General features: G+C 35.1%; 1 protein-coding gene across 1 annotated transcript in view; it reads right to left on the bottom strand.

Annotated features, from left to right (window-relative positions):
- LOC102802499 (ceramide kinase-like protein) overlaps nt 1–20,924 on the bottom strand; it is a 29,619-nt gene that overhangs the window by 2,466 nt on the left and 6,229 nt on the right. Inside the window, exons 3-10 of the mRNA XM_006824983.3 lie at nt 19,057–19,182; nt 18,193–18,253; nt 12,682–12,827; nt 11,704–11,778; nt 8,118–8,286; nt 6,311–6,388; nt 2,280–2,632; nt 492–706 (exon numbers count right to left, since the gene is read on the bottom strand). Coding sequence (XP_006825046.1) covers nt 492–706; nt 2,280–2,632; nt 6,311–6,388; nt 8,118–8,286; nt 11,704–11,778; nt 12,682–12,827; nt 18,193–18,253; nt 19,057–19,182 — 1,223 coding nt within the window. The remainder of the gene's footprint in view (nt 1–491; nt 707–2,279; nt 2,633–6,310; nt 6,389–8,117; nt 8,287–11,703; nt 11,779–12,681; nt 12,828–18,192; nt 18,254–19,056; nt 19,183–20,924) is intronic.

Here is a 20,924-nt window from a genome sequence, read left to right as displayed (position 1 = left end):
GATGTATAATACTATAAAGATTCTTACGAGGATACCTCAAAGTATGCACTCAGACAGTCTTCACGCATAATTTTTTGGTATCATCGTAATAACCTCATATTATTGTACATCTACCACCAAAAATAGAATTTGTCTACCGACAATTAGCACTCATTCAAACGCCCAAATTTTTCTTTGTAAACAACATCACCAATATAACCAGGTTGTTTTCACATTTGAACAATTTCCTTAATTTACAGAAGTGCTATAGTGTGTAATGAAAACAGAATTCAGCCACTCATGCAAACATTCACTTAGTACAAATGGTTTTTTGTTGTCATTTCGGTCTAAAATCTCATAAATTATCACTACAAGCAAAAAAAGATTTATAATAATGAGGTTATCATGAGAATACCACAAAGTATGCACTCAGGCAGTAACGGAAATCGCGTCACGAACGCTATACAAACAAATGTGAAATAAATTATTAAAATAAATGATACTCTACTTACAGGATCTTTGTTAGTATTGTATTTTCTGAGATGATGTAAAAAATTAGTCTTAGTAGTAGTTTGTACAACCACTAGATCAGCATTACTATCAGCTATATGAGTGTATGGTGATAATCCATAGTTAGGTACAATGTTACAAATACCAGGTACTATGAACAGACCAATACTCAAATATGAGCCATTCACAGTATGCCACGTATTGTCACTACCACTACCTGAAATTTATGCAAATAAATAATACTGTAATCATATTGCAGTAGTTGTAATCAGCCCATATCTCATTGCTTGAAATAATTTAGAACAAACAAAATCATCCACATTATTGTTACATACCTGTAATATTAAATACCATTGGCTCAAATCATCCACATTTGTACATACAACCAAATGTCTTGTTTCAAATAATCCACATTTGTACATACAACAGAATGTTTTGTTTCAAATCATCCACATTTGTACACACAACCGAATGTCTTGTTTCAAATCATCAACATTTGTACACACAACCGAATGTCTTGTTTCAAATAATCCACATTTGTACATACAACAGAATGTCTTGGTTCAAATCATTAACATTTGTACATACAACCGAATGGATTGGTTCAAATCATCAACATTTGTACATACAACCAAATGTAATTGGTTCAAATTATCAACATTTGTACATACAACCGAATGGATTGGTTCAAATCATCAACATTTGTACATACAACCAAATGTAATTGGTTCAAATTATCAACATTTGTACATACAACCGAATGGATTGGTTCAAATCATCAACATTTGTACATACAACCAAATGTAATTGGTTCAAATTATCAACATTTGTACATACAACCGAATGGATTGGTTCAAATCATCAACATTTGTACATACAACCAAATGTAATTGGTTCAAATTATCAACATTTGTACATACAACCGAATGGATTGGTTCAAATCATTAACATTTGTACATACAACCGAATGGCTTGGTTCAAATCATCAACATTTGTACATACAACCAAATGTAATTGGTTCAAATCATCAACATTTGTACATACAACCGAATGGCTTGGTTCAAATCATCAACATTTGTACATACAACCGAATGGATTGGTTCAAATCATCAACATTTGTACACATACAACTGAATGGATTGGTTCAAATCATCAACATGTGTACATACAACCGAATGGATTGGTTCAAATCATCAACATTTGTACACATACAACTGAATGGATTGGTTCAAATCATCAACATGTGTACATACAACCGAATGGATTGGTTCAAATCATCAACATTTGTACATACAACCAAATGTAATTGGTTCAAATTATCAACATTTGTACATACAACCAAATGTAATTGGTTCAAATCATCAACATTTGTACATACAACCGAATGGCTTGGTTCAAATCATCAACATTTGTACATATAACTGAATGTAATTGGTTCAAATCATCAACATTTGTACATATAATCGAATGTAATTGGTTCAAATCATCCACATTGCAGCTACTCCACATTGATACAGAATATTTTTAAAATTGGATCACATAAACTATGAGAAAAGTGTGATATGTCAGTTGTCGACTTGTTACACGCACCCAGATATGTCGCGCAAAACATTTTATTCCTGTAATGTTTGCGGCAGTTGCCTGTAATCTAACGTCATTGGTTCAATTTGTCTATATTCATACATACAACCAAATGTCACAAGTTTAAATCATCTATATTGGTATTTACACATGATTAACATATTCACATAAGATTACTGTGTGTAGAAATACTGATTAAAGAAACAAACCTGTGATGCTTTCATGTGGCATAGCAGAGGCAATGCCACTGCACTGTAAATGTGAGGATGGTGGTGACTGCAATGGCAGTTCTGGCGGTGTAGCAACTGGATTAGGTAAAAGTACAGGATCTACAGTGTCCACACATGGAAAATTTGGAGAACTTTGTACTCTTGGTATGGAAGTATTAACATTTAACCAGGCAGATTTACTAGCATGTGGTTGATCTGGTGTCCGACTTCGCACTTGAATTTTCTTGACATGATTTGGTACTTCTACTAGTGTTTCCTTATTCTTATAGATTGTACTGAATGTATTGCCGTGTAGAACTTGGTAGTCTTCAACTGCAGAACAATGTTTACATCTGTGAAACAATATTTGTATTACTAAGTAGAAAAAAACAATATCTGAATAAATTGATGTGACCAATTCTCTTGGCGCAACAAAGGCACAACAAATCTGTTCAGTTCTAACTATTTTGTTCATCATTCCAGCAGTGAAGTTCTCTGTAAACAAGGTAACGGGGGAGCACTGTCACCTTGCAATTTTTGATTACTCCCTTATAATAATAGTAATTTAATTTTTTTTTTTATTATTATTAGAATAGAATAGAATTCTTTATTAATACCGTAAAGATAATGTGATATTTCTTTTTTGGTTGACAAGTTAATAAAGTTTTTACATAGTTGAGCGGACATAAAACTATCCGTAAATAGTAAGACAATTTACAATATGTAAGAATATGGCATATATTGTTTATTTATGTCGGTAATGTATTTCTTATGTTGTAACACTGTTCGATGTACTTTATGGTTTCTTTGATTAGTGAAGTGTTCTTATTATTCATTATTTGTATGAATTTAGTATTGTTTGTCATATCTTGGAATCCATATATACAGGATTTGGCTGTTGCATATAGAATGTCTCTGTTGTTTGCATATAAAGTGCATTCTGTTGTGAAATGTTGTTCATCTTCAATTTTGAAACAGTTTTGACAAATTCTGCTTTGTAGTTGTATTTTAGGTTTTTGATGGCGACCAGTTTCAATTTTCAGTTTGTGGCCACTCATTCTAAATCTTGCAAGTGTCCCTATTTCTTTTCTGTCATTGAATTTTTGAAAATAGGTTTCCTGTTGAATGATATTTTTGAATAATTTAAAAGTCCTTAGTTTTGAATCAGTACTGTTCATGTTAGACATCCACGTATTTGTAAAGTTCGTTGTATGTTTTTTTCAAATCATGTAGTTCTTTTCATTCTTGATTTCCAATTGCAACTCTCAGTTACGATGTAAACAAAATTGGGAAAGTGCTAGTAGCACAATTACAATTGCCCTTAGCTTAGGCAGAGCCAATTCACATAGTTCATACCCAACATAGACTCCGGTCAGTCAAAATGCGATTCAGCCAATGATGGACAGAGATATCTCGGTCAGGGGAAGCCCCATGATCTCATAAATTGTCTTCCATGTCACATAACACGTGACCAAGGCAAAGAAGTCAGCAACCATCTTGCCTCATGCTACTCCCTTGGTTTTCTCTGTATATGAGGAATAAAGTCAATCGCTATGGAAAATGGGGTGGTTGGGGGGACCCGGAGTCTATGGTGGGTATGAACTATGTAAATTTGCGGGTTGAAAAACCCTCTGCCTAAATTCACTATGTTCAGTTACCCACCATAAACGCCAGTCAGTCAAAATGACCATTTTGAACTGTAGGCAGTGTCTGACGCTGAGAAATTGTGGGTTCCAAGCTAAAACAGAAGCAAAGGAGTACTCAAATTAAAGGGTGCCCCATTCTGGGACAAAATTTCACCTATGATTACTACCTAGTTAAGACCAGTGAAAAAACGATGTCTTATCTTGCCCAAGGATGCTAGACCCAAACCCAAAGTCTGGGGATAACTACAATGTAGCTTCCCAAAAGAAAAGAAAATTAAAGCCAAAAACAGTTCTGCATTAGGTGCATAGACCGAAAGTGAGACCTGGAAAAAAACGTCCAAGGTTTCTTCCTCGCTTTTGTTGTTGTGATGCTTCTCTGCACAAATCTGTCACCGAGACTGTCCTATCGCCTATGCGCAAGGATCCCTGTGGTCGTCCGGGCTGGGTCAGTAATCTAAATCAGACTTGCTACGACAGGACCTAACCTAAAAAGAACCTCCTCAATGGATTGCGCGTCTCTAAGGTTATAGTTTTGCGTTCTCCAGAAGCCTGCCCTCAGTACGTTTTCGAGAGGGCACCTGACGCAAGAGCTAATGAGTTAGCAATCACACAAACCTCATGCACTCATACTTGGTGTCTCTGTAGACCCTGTGTAGAGGTCTGACAATGTTGTCCAGACGGGGATGATGATCAGCTGTGGATCGTACCCTGGGATTTGGTTCTTGGCGAGAAACCAGATTCATGTCTTTAGCACAACTTCATTGTCCATAAAGATGGCACAGCCATCCACGACGCCTGCCAGGGGCGAGAGCTAGAAAGAAGACTGTTTTCCATGTCAAACCTTTCAGTAGTGCTAATTCCAGTGGTTCAAAGGGCAGTCTGCTCAGAGCGGACAACACAACCGACATGACCCAATTGAGCAGTTCCTTAGTTTGGGGTCTAGGCCTCTGATAATGAAAAGCAGTGAAAAGTCTCCTAATAACAGGTCAATCGACTAGTCTTGTCCCCAAAGAGTTCTCAATGGCAATTGCTGCATAGGACAATCCTAACTCGTCAAACAAATGGACGCAAAATCAGCTACCTGGCCAACAGTCAACTGAGCAGTGGGGTGGCAACGACCACCCGAGGAAGAGGAGGATCCACCACCTGTTGCCTTCTTCCTGGTGGCGTGCTGCCACTCTTCCCTCCCCCGGAAGATTAGGGGCGCTTGCCTCCTGACTGCTTCTTGCTAGCAAGTGTCGACTTAGGTCGCATTTTCACAGCTTAGGGTCTACTCCGCTTGCCCTTGGCCAACACCAAGAATGTTCACTGAGAATGTTCTAGAACCGTACTGTGTCTGGGGTGGAATATTCTAGATTTTTTTAGAAACTGGTTGAATAGGTAATAGAACACTGTCGGAGGCAATAGAAGGTAATGGAACTAGGAATTTGTAGTAAGTTCCAGACTCATTATGTATGCTGATGTTATGGTCTATTTATAGACAGTGGGGGTATATATAGGGGAGTTGTTCTGCACTGAGTTCAGATCGGAGATCTCGTTGAATTGTATTGGAGTTTAAGTATCTAGTTATTGGAGTAGTGGAGTTTTACCACGTTATTGTACTTGATATTTGCAGAGTATAATAATACCAGTACCAGTTGAAACCTCATCTGTTGGCTCCGTGTTTGCATGTTATCATTGCCGCCAGGGAAGTCTTTATGTTACTGTTGCCATTTTGGTATTTGAACCATCACACCTGTACTATACCAATTACAGTAATATTACGTTGCGTGTGACATCTGGTATTTGAACCATCACACCTGTACTATACCAATTACGGTAATATTACGTTGCATGTGACATCTGGTATTTGAACCATCACACCTGTACTATACCAATTACGGTAATATTACGTTGCATGTGACAATTGTTTCAGACTGAGCTGCTGAAAAATTCCATGGAACGCAGCCATCCACCCTTGCCCGTTCCATCAAACAAGAATTCATGGTACTGGGGTCGGAGAAGGAACCAAGGGAGGTCTCACACCAGTCTCTGCTGGCTTCGGTGCCCGACACCACACCGATCGGGTAGCGCTTGGTCTAGAGAAAAGAGTTAAGCACAAAATTGACTTACCTAAGTCTATGGTGGGTAACTGAACGTAGTGAATAGAGAAGGTCTGTACCTGCATAGAATGCTACACATACCATACAATATACATCATGTACACCACAGCTATCAAATGTATTTCTTTATTATTGTGATAACAAAATCCTGGGGAGAGCGCTGATTACAACAAGTTGTTATTATCATTTTCACTGCTACAAAATGTTAAGATTTTCACAAAATTCTTGAAAATTTGTTACATTATTATAAAAAGTAGTTACAGTATGATGACATGGTACATACCGAGTTCTACATGGACTTGTGTCTCTCCTTGCTACTAAATCCCATCTTGGTAGAAATTCTATGGTATAGTCATTATCACTATAAAGAAAAACACATTATTAAAATTACTACTTATTTTGACTGTACAGCACATAACTGGGTACTATAAATATTGAGACTGTTTTTCTCGTGTTCTGTGCACTCTTGTATTAAAAATAATATGTTCATTTTTAATTAAATTTTTTTTTTCAATACAACACAGTAAGTTTTTCTTTATTATTGAGTTGATGTGTATGCCTTTGGCAAAGCTAACATCTGCCTTATCCTTTTGCCTTTTCAAAATCAAAGGTGATGATACCTGTGACAGTAATACAGTACGAAATGCGTACATCAACATGTGCCTCCTACAAATAAAGACTTGTTGTTGTTTTTTTGATACACTGTGGTTCAATTGGTAATAACAACTCTGTAGTCCTGTGGTTTTAGCAGCAATTTTTTTTTTTGGCAGGATTTTTTTTTTTTCGCCCTCTCGCATTAGTTTTGGGGTCTTCAGAGGATGTCATCCATAAAATTAAATCAGTGTGGTCTAAGCAGTTCTAGCCATGCTAACTGCTTATTCCATAAAGAGTAAGCAGTTCTAGCCATGCTAACTGCTTATTCCATAAAGAGTAAGCAGTTCTAGCCATGCTAACTGCTTATTCCATAAAGAGTAAGCAGTTTTAGCCATGCTAACTGCTTATTCCATAAAGAGTAAGCAGTTTTAGCCATGCTAACTGCTTATTCCATAAAGAGTAAGCAGTTTTAGCCATGCTAACTGCTTATTCCATAAAGAGTAAGCAGTTTTAGCCATGCTAACTGCTTATTCCATAAAGAGTAAGCAGTTTTAGCCATGCTAACTGCTTATTCCATAAAGAGTAAGCAGTTTTAGCCATGCTAACTGCTTATTCCATAAAGAGTAAGCAGTTTTAGCCATGCTAACTGCTTATTCCATAAAAAGTAAGAACGGTAGTTCTTGGCATGTAGATCGAGTCTTGGTCATTCTCTATTGTTATCATTACTCTCATACATCAATCTACTCTAGCTTAAAAATCAGTATAACCCAATTTGTTTCACAAATCTTGTTTTTAAAAAAACAATAAAAAATGCTTTACTTCATGGCAGTTATATTTTTTTATATAATCCCTTTAAGAACAAGTTCCTGGGTTGACACAAAATGTCCACGACTCATCTGTTCTGCCATGCCCTCTATAGTTGTCACCATGTTTTTGACGTAATAAATATGCTAATGAGTAGCATGACTTATAAGCTGGTAACCAATAAGAATGGCAGCTTTTAATCTGACCTGTTCTACGCAACTATAATGCATGTGTTTCCTGACATGTAGAATTCATTGCGCAAGTGCACGTCTACTTTCCTGTTTTGAAAGTGTTCCACTCCAGGTTCCAAAACTACACATCATGAATAATTAATAGCAGTGAATACTGCTATTCAGACCAATCCTGTCGTGGTAATTTTGTATATGGCCAAGATTTAGGAAAGAACTGCCACAGCATATTTGGCAATTTTTCTTATAGTACAGTACAGTAGCACACACTAAAATTTTGTTTGCTGTTACAATGAAAGTCTATTCCAACACAAAATAGAATAGTGTTTCAGCCAAAAACTATTTACGTTAATTTTTTGAACTCAAAAGCTTAAAAAGTTTTATTTTATAACCAATTTTTCAGGTGGATAACAGGTTTCTCAATGTGGTTGACCTGCTGGGACAACCATTTTTTTTAACTTTGATCTCTAATACAAGAGCCTGAAACAGTAGGAGCAAACTTACCCAAGATTGACAAGCGACTTTGCAGCGACTGTATATTTATTTTTAATTAGCACCGGCCATTTCTGTTTTTTAATACAGTCACTATAAAATCCAGAGAGAGCTGTGAAACAAAATTGCTGGAATTGCCCATCATAATATAAACTACAGGCATCTAAGGCTTGCATATCACCTGAAAATAATACAACACAATATTTGTATTATATGGCATATGTTGACACACCACATGAATTGAAGCAAACTTGCTCAACAGGAAAGACCAAAAGACCAGAAAAAATGTTACACTCTCGGAGCCCAGTAACAGTAAAGCTAAAAAGCCATATTCTATGTGATAGTTTCGCAATTCACTTAATTACCTGCAATATGGGGGAATCGTACTGATATTAGTTATGTCTACAAGCATCAAAAGCTATCTTTCACCATATTAGCATATACATAAATAAGAATTCATCTAATTACCTGTATATGGGGAATCATACAATCTATCAGCTGTATTTAATTGCAAGCAATGTTGGCTGTATGTGCGCTTTCTTTTACCATGCTGGCACGTACAGTCCACATGGTTTGCAGTTCAGAGATAGAGGCTGCCAGACATGAGAAAAGAACAAAAAAATTTTACACTGAAACAATGTATATAGGACAGAATAAGGTATTGATCTCCTAGTTATTTGCAAAATTCAAGACTGATAAAAAGTAGCGAGGCAGGACATACATGTTAGATTGAACATATGAACATATGCACTTTTATGCACTTGGCACCAATGTCAACCCTATTACTGAGAAGTAGCTAGCTGAAAAATTATGTATTATTTAGGTCATTTGATCAAATCCAGTTAAAGTCAAACACACTCTCAAACATAAGATGGAGAAGCTGACCAATTGTTGGTTGGATAGTATCTTTCATGCTATCTTATTGTAAAGGCTTGGGCAGTCAACACTCCTTAATGGTCAGTTCATTCTCTTGTCCTATTCAAATGGTAACCAGGCATTGTATATAACACCACTACACAAGCAGTCTGCCCACTATAGTGATTCACAATGTAAAATAAATCTGCATTGTTCTTTTGAAGTACAAGAATTAAATCATGTTGAGGAGACTCAATTTTGAACATAGTTGCATGCTGTACCAAAACAATAAATTTATGTCTGGCATATCAGGCATTACTATATTTCATTCACCGCCACTCCATCAGTTACAGAATACCATAATTTTGCAGTTTTTCACCGTTATCCACATACTACCTTATTAGGAAATTCAAACTACAAATCAAATTCTACAAAAATGATATTTCTAAGATGGTGGACATGTTCAAATGTGAGAGTTCAAAGTGAGAAAGCACCCCTAATTTTTATCATCCTGCTCAGGGCTATACAAACCATTTAATTAGATCATGAAGATTGATGTATAAATAATAAGGTCAAGATCAGATAGAACGCGGTCACATCAACAAACGATACACGTCAAACAAAATAATCATTACAATATTAGATTTGTCAAAAGTTCAAATACCTTTTGTTTTAACTATCTATAATTATATGCACGCTATCTGACCCTTTGACCTAGATTTGGCTGGGATTGACTATTTTATTTTAAACAATATTCTGACGTGACGCACTGCTACAAAATGTATTTCAACAGAAGTACGACATAGTTGTCTGGGTTTCTTTTCCTGAATGTGTTGAGTTTACAATTTGTATAATTTGTATAATAATGTTATTTCCCCCAAGGAGAAAACAAGCCGAAATATTTCTAAGGCTAAAATAAAACTTAATATCTCTTTGTGTATTTGTCAATTTTGCATATATTTGGTATGACAGTATGTTCGTAAATATCTGGAAAAATCTTGTTTTTCGTTAATAATTTCATTAGTTTGAAATGTCTACCGACCATGTCCCAATAATTTGTTTGGAATATCGATCTCTCGCAAAGTCCCGTTGATAATACGGACAAATATGGTTCTGTGACCTAGGTCGTGCTCTGATCAGGTGACTCTCAGCCAATCAATGATGTTGTAACAAAGCATATTTGACGCTAATTTAAGGGTCATTGTACCATCCAATCTCCAGCGTTGATTCACATAGTTTTTTTGTGCTGTGACATGCTTCACAATTATTCACTGAAAAACATCGGTATATTTTGACAAACGGCTGGGATTTGACCTCAGTTCAAAAAAAGAGATACAAATCAGTTTTGCAAGTTGGGAAATAAGGTAAACCAGATTGGGGTCGATGATATTCAGTATCGAAGGACTTTCGTGTGTATCATGAGTTTCAAATTGTTCATCGACTGGTCACCAAATATTTACGGCTACAACTAAATGGACACGTTTTTTTTCTGAAGCCCAATAAATTATTTCTGCATGTCAAGTACTATTCGATTTTTTACAGGGCAAGTGGCTCGTTTTTATTCAAAAATATTTTTTGTGAGAATACTTTTAAAGTACATATAGATCGAGCTCAGGTCACTGATCGTGACTTAATTTAGAAAATTGGATGTAAAATTTTACGAGACCTACGCCACTACAACTATCCAATCATAGTTAGAAATGTACGCACTTGTTTTGGAACTTTGTATCAAGATGGCAGACGACAACGCCGACGCACCAGGCGGCGTGCATGTGTTTTGAATGTATTAGTAAGTCCAGGCATGGGATCGGACTCGGGTAAAACTAAACGAAACACAGTAAAATACCACCGAAATGAGGAATCTGAATCTGTTACCTCTTAATCTCTTACCAGCAAATAAAATGAACGAAAATAAGGTAATTTTATAACAAGAACAGTTTCATTTTGTATAGCAAATTGTGTTGTATCCGAACGATGATTGCATCGTGTGATTTCCTTGCAGTCAATATGACACAATACGTCACCTTGCAGATTGCAATGTACTTCACAAAGTTTTTGGTACCCAATACTTGCAACATTAAATAATTAAACAAAATATCTTTTTAAAATGTCATTTTACTCTTGGTCATGTTATTTTGTTCCCCTTACTGCCTTGAATTTCAAATCTATTACATATCTAACTTCTGTACACATGTTTTTCTCTACTGCCTTTCCGTGTGAAAATAATGAGGTCATACCGGTACTCATGTCACAATATTTTGAAGCTGATGCCATGTTGATGCCATGAGACTGCGAAGCTGAGGCCACGATGATGCCACAAAATAAGCGAGGTGAACACAGCTTCAATTTTCATGACGTGAAGCTGATGCCACAATGATGTGATGCTGAGGTGACAATGAAGCCATGCGTAGGCGACAATGATGCCACAAAAGCCAAAGCTTTCGCGAGAACTGTACTGTAAGCATCCTCTAATAATAAAAACAAACATGGCTGATGTTCGCTGATTCTGTTCTAAACTTTTTGTATTTCGGCATTTTCATGATGTATCCTTGGAAGGAAAAGATGTATAATAATAAGGTTATTACGAGAATACCTCAAAGTATACACGAAGACAGTACACGCATCGACCTCTGCTGCACATCGGTTGATACGGTACACCAGCTGTACTGTCTTCATGCATACTTTGAGGTATTCTCGTAATAACCTCATATTCACACTAGATACATATCATATATATACTTACCAAAGATAATATTTAATGCTGTTTGTACTGGATCACTACTTCCACAACTCGATGAAGATATTATATCCAGTGGCCCTGTACAAAAAGAAAACATGCAAAATATTACCAATATAGAATTTTATTTGACTCAAAATAATTTGAGAAAATTATGGTCAAAAAACGAACAAAGTAACAAAACTGTCAAAGACAATAATAAATATAAGAAAAAACTCATTTAACAATTAGCACAAATTTCTAAGATTTTATCAATAAAGACTCCTAGGCGGTTGGCAATGAAACTAACATTGCAATTGTCTCTTCAATTTATAAATTTTTATAACCTCAATTTTCATCGCATAAAACATCATATATTTAGATGATAAACAGTAGTGCTTAAGTGATTGACAAATGTAATCAAAATAAGTCACTTGATGCAAATAAATACAAGTTTTTGTTTGTGTGTGTTTCTATTGGAAAAAAACTTCTAACAGAGCAAATATTTAACTATAGACTCTCTACTGGAGAGTATATGATTTAACATTGCATTGGGGATTATAATGTAAAATATGTTTATTTATACAAAAAACCACCACAAATAAGTACTCATAATATGCACTGATCTTAATAGTTTATTTTGTTTGTTGAGCTGGTTGATATAAGCAAAGAATATAGAGAATATATAGATAGTCTTTGACATAAGTGACATCATGAACCAGGTATGTACCACCTAGAAAAAGTCCCATATGCGAGTACCAAGCAGCAAAAAGTGTTGAATACAAAATTGCATATAGGATAAAATGTATAAAAGGGATAAAAATGTATCATTTGCGAGTGGCAAAAAAAGGCCTATGCGAGGGGTTGAATGTATTCTTTGTGAGCGGCTAAATAGTCCGGCAAAACAAGCATACGTGAAGGGTGAAGCACCCAGCCAAACCCCAACACAACCCACTGCTGTCAACCTAGACCTGAATATTCCTAATCTATAACTAGTGGACCAACCTGTTGATATGATTCCAATTGGTAGAAGACATCGTGCAGGACTGAAATTGATATTCTTGGTATCAACACCAGCATCACATTGTGCTTGCTTTAATATGACATTTATACAGTCACTGATATAACCATCATCACCAATGCAGACAATCCTATCAAAATACAATACAAACATGTCATTTAAAGTGCCTGTGCAATGCCCACCCTCACGTTTCCCATTTTAGATCCGTGTCCCACTGAAAATGATTACTCGTATTCAAGTAAATTTGGGATATTTCTCGTGCTGTAGCCACACCCACCTATCCTGAAACGGTCAACTGTTTCCGGATTTCCGACTCTCGCGGAAAGTGCGCCACCAAATGACAAAAATGTGAGAAGAAGTCATACCCCCGAGCCGTAATAACACTGGTCATTCAGTATAGTTTTAAACGATTTACATTTTTCGGTCGGCGTTTTTTCTTTTTTGTCTATTTTATTTTTTTTTTGAGAGAGAGAGTTTTTAGTTGTTGTGTTGTGTTGTGGGCAGTTGCAGTGAAACGTATAATCATATTGTATGTATTCACACGTTTCTAATCGATCCGAAGGTGCGACATCAGTGGACAAAATCAACTTAACGTAAACCTGGCGCAACACTTTTGAAAGAAATAGATTCCGGACCAGCCCATGATCACCGAGGCGGATTTTAGAAGAGAGAGAGAGACGTCCGGCAAGTGTTTGCGATCGTGATTATCGTTTAGTCCCTGTTAGGTAAAAGGTAGCAATAATTTTGACAGTGACACGAAAACGAAGCGTCGGACAAACAGGAAATTACACAGCCCTTACACACTTCTAATTGTTTTCATTTTCGAAGGCTAAAAGTTTCTGAATTGTTTGGTGATTGGTGTTGAATGTCGAATTCACACCTCTGTTCTTTTTTACCTCCATGCTTGCAGCTTGATCTGCGTAATAATTTATGAAATTAGAATTCGGGCTTGGTCGACGTGTTTCCACCAAATGAAGTTTTAATATGATGTCATAATTATGACAATCACGCCATGGATCACGCTAACTCGAATCCACTCTGAATTTATCTGTATGTGTGTCGATCTCGATTATTTTTGTTATCCAATTAAACGCTGCTTTTAACGCACTTGCCCTCGTCGTGACCCGACGCGTTCACCTATTTCAACAAAAAGTCAATTTATTTCCACGTGGCTGTCATTTATTTAGTAACTGTGATTTGTCGTTTTTTTAATTATTTTATAGTGATCACTATAGTCTAATGTTTAGAATGTCAGAATATGTTCTCTTTTATTTTAATTTTGAAAGTTTTACTCAGACGATCGATGAAATAAAACAGTGTAGTGACGTGCCTAGTAACCTGCTAAATAACGAGATAATTCCGATGTCAAATTCTATTTTGTTCAGCGACAGTGTACAAACGTGCGCCGGTGTCGGTGACGATCACGGTGACCAGCTACACCAGAACGGACATATTTCACATCTAACTCAACCCCATGCAACAAAAATTTATACTATGTGTTCATTATGGTCCATTCTTCCTCGACGAACAAGTACATAAGTGACAATTTAGTCAAAGATGAGAAAACTGCACAAGAAATTTGCCTTATTTACACGTATCGGCAATGCAAGCTGCCATGCGACTTCCCCTTCTGACGTCACAAGGGGAATTTCTGTATGCAAATGAGAAGCTAATGAGGAGCCTTGTTTTAAAATACACAAAAATAAAGTTGCCGTAGACTGAGTTTAAAACACATTTTTTCACTTAAAAAAATAATTCATGCTTAGAAACATAAAAATTAATAATATTTATGTATCAAATGATAATTTTAGGCTTGAAAATAGCAGCCATTTCACAGGCACTTTAATATGTTATGTCAGTCAAACCAAAGTAAATCAAACACCAGGGAGAATGGTTTACAGAAGTGGTTGTTTTAGAGGTGTATTTAGTCTACAGAAATGTTTGTTTACTGATGTTTTGTTTACATATGTATTAAATTAAAGTGTTGGTTTATAGAAGAGTTGGTTCACAGCAGTGTTTGTTTACAGATGTGGTTGGTTTACAGGTGTTTTGTTTACAGAGGTATCTGATTTACAGAGCTATATGGTTTATAGAATGGTTTGGTTTACAGAAGTATTCAGTTTACAGGAGTGGTTAGTTTATAGAGGTTTTTTTTGTTCAGAGGTGTTGGTTTATACATGTAGGTCTTTGGTTTACAGAAGTGGTTTGTTTAATACAGCAGTATGTTGTTTACAGAGACTGTATGTTTGCCACAAATAGGTTTTTTTCACATAATTTGTCTATCATAAAATATCTAAAAATATTAAAGTAAGCTTTTCACTACCAGTTCTTTCTTTTTATCACAAATTCACAAAATAGTCCTGTTTATAGTCTGCACTTCAGAAGACTGAGACAAAAAACAAAAGTAGCCAAATTTTTGGAGTGAAATTGACTAAAGTTTTGTCTGTTGGCTCCAAAATTAGAGCAAAGTTCCAGAAAAACTAAAGAATATTTAAAGAGTGCAGAAAAATTTGGGCGAGAAAGTCTGTTGGGAAAATATTAACAATTGATTGCCATATTTAAAAATCTCCATACGTAGATAAAGTCTATATGATGCCTAGTATGAGTACCGGATTCTGTCGTAAATTTGCCCAGGGCCGTTAAACGGCAGTTCGGGTTTTTGAAAAAATTAAATGGGACCAAATAACCGCCCAGGGCGATTTTTTCGGCAGTTTTTTAAGGTGTTATTTTAATCTTTTCTGGTGCCTAAAAGTTTCGCTGTAGTCATCGACGCCTATTGAAGAGTATTATCGTTCCGACAATGAGCTGTTATCGCTGTAAACAATGTTAAATTATTCTTCAAATGCTCAGTTTATCTTTTGAAAATAACTATTTTTTTTATTTAAAAACAAATCATGCCGCTTTCCCATCAAAATCTAAGCCAAAAGATCGTACAACAACATCGGTAAATCATCGTCTGCACGTACTGCATTCAATAACATTAACATATTTAAATGAGCTATGATATTTTGATCACGTTGGCATCATCCATCGTTTTCATTGGTTAATTATATTGTCAGGTCAAAGAACACCATCACAGGTCAAACATGGCGGATATTCATTTCCACAGCATCGAGCGCTGAAAATGCGAACGGAATCATTCGCTTACGATGAAATAATTTGAAATTTATTTCCATTTCATAACAATTCAACATATTTATTTTTTGCACGTTATTATAATCATTACTAGGTAATAATCAACAATTGTAAAACGCAGCATGGCCGGATTGAGATACCGTGATCATTTGCAATGCAGTTGGGTTCGTTTTTATTTGAAACTTCTTTTAGAATATACTTTCGTTACTAATAAAATGAAACGAGGTTGTTAATGTTATTTTTTTTTGAGAAAATTGCGCTGCTAATTTTCAATCCAGCAAGTAAATCAAAGAAAGCTTAGAAAGGACTCCCGTGTGCTGAGAGTATTGAAGACACATTAAAAATTAATTAAAAATTACTTGTACATGAGATATTGATGGAAAAGCTGAAAACTAATTATGTAAATCAGGTAACTAATATGAACAGAACAGAACAAAAAAATTATGAATTATTATGCTAATTAGAGAATTAATATGAACAAATTTTAACCCAAAATTAATCAGGCCTGTCTATTGTTCTAGAGCATTTATGTACCAAATTTTATTCAAATGTGATGATCAGTAATTGAGATATCAGTGTTAATTAATTATGTTAATTAGGAGATTAATAAGCATAAATATTTACCAAAAACTAATTGGGTTTCTGCATAGTTCTCTTTAAAAGTTTCATTAAAATCCAATTTGTGGTTCTTTATATATCAGTGGAACATTATGCAAATTAGGTAATTAATATCCAATTAAAACTAATCAGGTCTCTGCATAATCCTAGAAGATCTATGTAGCAAGTCTCATTGAAATATGATGATTACTACTTGATATATCAAAAGCTGAAAATTAATTAATTATGCAAATTAGGTAATTAATATGTACTCATATTACCCTAAAAACTATCAGGTCTGTGCAGTGTCCTATGACATCTATGTACCAAGTGTCATTGAAATGTGATGATTACTACTTGAAATATCAAAAGCTGAAAATTAATTAATTATGCAAATTAGCTAATTAATATATACTGATATTATCCTAAAAACTATCAGGTCTGTGCAGTGTCCTATGACATCGATGTACCAAGTGTCATTGAAATGTGATGATTACTACTTGAAATATCAAAAGCTGAAAATTAATTAATTATGCAAATTAGCTAATTAATATATACTGATATTATCCTAAAAACTATCAGGTCTGTGCAGCGTCCTATGACATCTATGTACCAAGTTTTATTGAAATGTGATGATTAGTACTTGAGATATCAGTGGAAAAGCCGAAAATTGATTAATCATTATGCAAATTAGGTAATTAATATTGTACAGATTTTTACCCAAAACTAATCAAATCTGTGCATTAGTTTGGAGCATCTGTGTGCCAAGTTTCATCACAATCCAAAGAGTGGTTCTTTAGATATCAGTGGAACAGTCATGGAACAGCTAAAAATCAGCTAATTATCATGCAAATTAGGTAATTAATATGCATGGATTTTTACCAAAACCTAATCAAATCTGCGCATTGGCCCAGAGCATCTATGCACCAAGTTTCATCAAAAACTGATGTATGGTTCTTGAGATATCAGTGGAACAGACGGACACACATACACACACACACACACACACACATACACACATACACACACACACATACAGACACACTAACTGCAAAGACTCCCTTTTTGTGCTTCGCACACGGGAGTCAAAAATGTATAACATTTTAGATTAGCTTCTGCAATAGTTTCTTTCGTTTTGGGTTGTCCAACTGCCAGCGTTGAAAATCGGTATAGGTGGATTTTTCAATAAAAATATAAGCCCGCCTAAAAATATTTGATAATTTTTTGAAAATTTTTACCCCAAATAAGGGCCCACCAGCAGTGAAATCGCCCAGGGCGGTTTTTTGTGCTTCGCACACGGGAGTCAAAAATGTATAACATTTTAGATTAGCTTCTGCAATAGTTTCTTTCGTTTTGGGTTGTCCAACTGCCAGCGTTGAAAATCGGTATAGGTGGATTTTTCAATAAAAATATAAGCCCGCCTAAAAATATTTGATAATTTTTTGAAAATTTTTACCCCAAATAAGGGCCCACCAGCAGTGAAATCGCCCAGGGCGGTTTTTTGTGCTTCGCACACGGGAGTCAAAAATGTATAACATTTTAGATTAGCTTCTGCAATAGTTTCTTTCGTTTTGGGTTGTCCAACTGCCAGCGTTGAAAATCGGCATAGGTGGATTTTTCAATAAAAATATAAGCCCGCCTAAAAATATTTGATAATTTTTTGAAAATTTTTACCCCAAATAAGGGCCCACCAGCAGTGAAATCGCCCAGGGCGGTTTTTCGGATGGGCGAATTTACGGCAGAATCCGATAGTATTCACATACCCATCTATGTCCTTAAGCTGCATCTCTTGAAATTTATTATCAATATTGTATCTTGAGGAATCTAACAACAAACAAACAAACCAAATTGTTAGCACAGCACAAGGAAGGATGTATCAACGGTAGATTTCCACTTTTGTTCAGTGGTTAAAGGGCCATATTCAGTATCTGTATCCAGTTTGACTGGACGGATATAGTGTATATTTCACATGAATTAATTTTATATCAATATTGTATCTTTAGAATTCTAACAATGAATAACAAATTTATCAGCATAGATTGACAAAAGAAATATTAACAGTAGATATTTTATTTGTACTTTTGTTCAGTGGTTAAAGGGGCATATTCTGTAACTACAGCTAGTTTAGCTGCATTTGTGTATAGAACATATAAAACATGAACTGATTCTAAATCAATATGTAAAGTAAATAATTATTTATTGTTATGAAATAAAACAGTTTTTTAGTGCATATAATTAAGGTTGCTACTCAAAAGTCAATATTTTATTTTTAAATAGGATAAAGACAAGCAGTCTCTTGCTTGAGATAGCTCCACTGTTTGCAATGCACATTTCAAATAAAGAATTGAAGATATCATCACAAAATGAACAAATCTGAGAGAGGTCTACACAAGGTACATATACACCAAGTGTCAAAACAATCAGACTTGACAATCGGTTTTCAAGAAAAGTCGAAAAAATTTGACACCGACGCGTATGGATGGCAACAGTGGACAATCACTCTTATGATAAGCCTTGCTCAAAAGTTGACAGTGAAGCTAAAAATATTGGGCACAAATACCTCAACCATGTTTTTCTGATTCAAATATTTTATTTATCTATATACATATGGAGCTGAATATACTTACAAACAATCTGTACAATGATATTTGCATATTCAAATAACTGTTGAACTTTTCTTCTGTACACATTTTCTGCTCGACTATTATCTTCATGAATAATAACATTCAACTTCTTTGGCCTTTCGGGAAAATCTGTAACAACAAATTTGATAGGTGAGAAACCATCTGTGATGTCTTGGGGATTACTTTATTTTCTGTGTAAGAATATATGTTTATAATGGTGTTATAGGTTTCCTGATCACCCTGATTTATTGATTTGTAAAAAAAAAAAAAAAAAAAAACTGAAAGTGAAAACTGAAAACAATTTAGTACCTTTTCATTGGTTCACAGCTTTCCATTGCTGAATTACGTAACATTAATATGGAAAAAATTAACCATGTAGTCGTAGTTTGATCATAAATCTTACATGTTCTACAAAAACACTTATAGCTGCAGTGGTGCATCATTGGTAAAAATATATAGCAAAGGATTACCACTAATATTTTATTATCTATAGAAGCACTCCCTTTCCTGTCATGGAAACATTTTATACACTACCCCTTGTACTGTAGTACTGTTGTACATGAAAGTAGTGATGGTACACACAATAGACAACTTTCCAGTGAGTAGGGAGAGCCTGGGATGCAAAACTACTCCTGCTTCGTCATGGCTGAAAATACAAACATGTATTAAGTTTGCCAATATTAAATAGGAGGACATTTTATTTTTTGTAATGTTGATTGGTACACTCCAGAGGCAAAATATCATGCATGTATGTTACACCCCAAAACAGTGTGCATGTGAAACGCTGTATCTTCGACTTCTGGGAAAATGGTCTATACATGTATGTATATGACATTTAAAATTACATGTAATCAATATACCGGTAATCCTAGGCCCACCCATGTAATTTATAGGTTGGATGTAAAAACTAACAATTTGGCAATTACTGAGAGTCAAGTGACAGAGGTAACAAATTACAGTAATTATGACATAAAAACTGCCTATACATAAGAGAAGATTTTTGATTGGTTGCTATATGTAACTAAGCATCCATCTTGAATAATATACAATAACATGTTAAGTGCTACCGTTACTCTCTATTATGGACTGACATTACATCTGCTCAATTTTATTTGCTTTGTCATTATAATGTTTGAAATAATGCAGGTAATAAAAATAATTTATGTTATGAATCTGAATTTAAGCTCACCATTTTTTTTTCAAAATTTCAGGATCAGAAACACATACTGTGAAATACTTTATTTTAGCTGGATTTAATTTTCACTGAAAAGACTTTGGGTGTTTTGTATGGAATTTATTTGCACTATAGGGAAAAAGGTATATTTGTTGGAATTTATTTTCACTGAATCAGTCCTTCAGCAAAAATAGTGAAAATTAATTTCAAGCAAAAATAAAGAATTTGACAGTATATTTTTTCCTTAAATTAGATTTTAACATTCTAAAAACCTCAATTATACATGCACATAATGGAAAATAAGATATTGTAATTGTTTTAGATCATATCAGAATAACTAGAATACATGAACAATTAAATAAGGGCTTGACCATTGAAAATCAGGGTAATGGGGGGGGGCTTAAAGATCTGTTCAAGGTGTTGCAGGGAAACACTTTTGCCACACCCCCACCCCGGATTTCAAATGGTTGGTTCCTAATGCTGTTTTAGTCACAGTCCCACAACAACAGGACTGGTGTTACAACATAGACCTTCTAAGGTCTATGGTTACAACCAAACTCCCTCTCACAAGTCCTAATGAAATAGTACCTCTAACCACATGCAAGCAGCCTTCAATTTTGTGGTTAATCACCTCACTGCGCACAGCCATTTTTTTGACAGTTTGACGTACTACAATAAGCAAAATAAATTGTTTGTG

The sequence above is a fragment of the Saccoglossus kowalevskii genome, chromosome 7, assembly GCF_978046115.1.
Source record: "Saccoglossus kowalevskii chromosome 7, keSacKowa6.1, whole genome shotgun sequence".
Lineage (NCBI taxonomy): Eukaryota > Metazoa > Hemichordata > Enteropneusta > Harrimaniidae > Saccoglossus > Saccoglossus kowalevskii.
The sequence above is the reverse complement of the archived record's forward strand: the minus strand, read 5'-3'. Positions and strand labels throughout refer to the sequence as shown.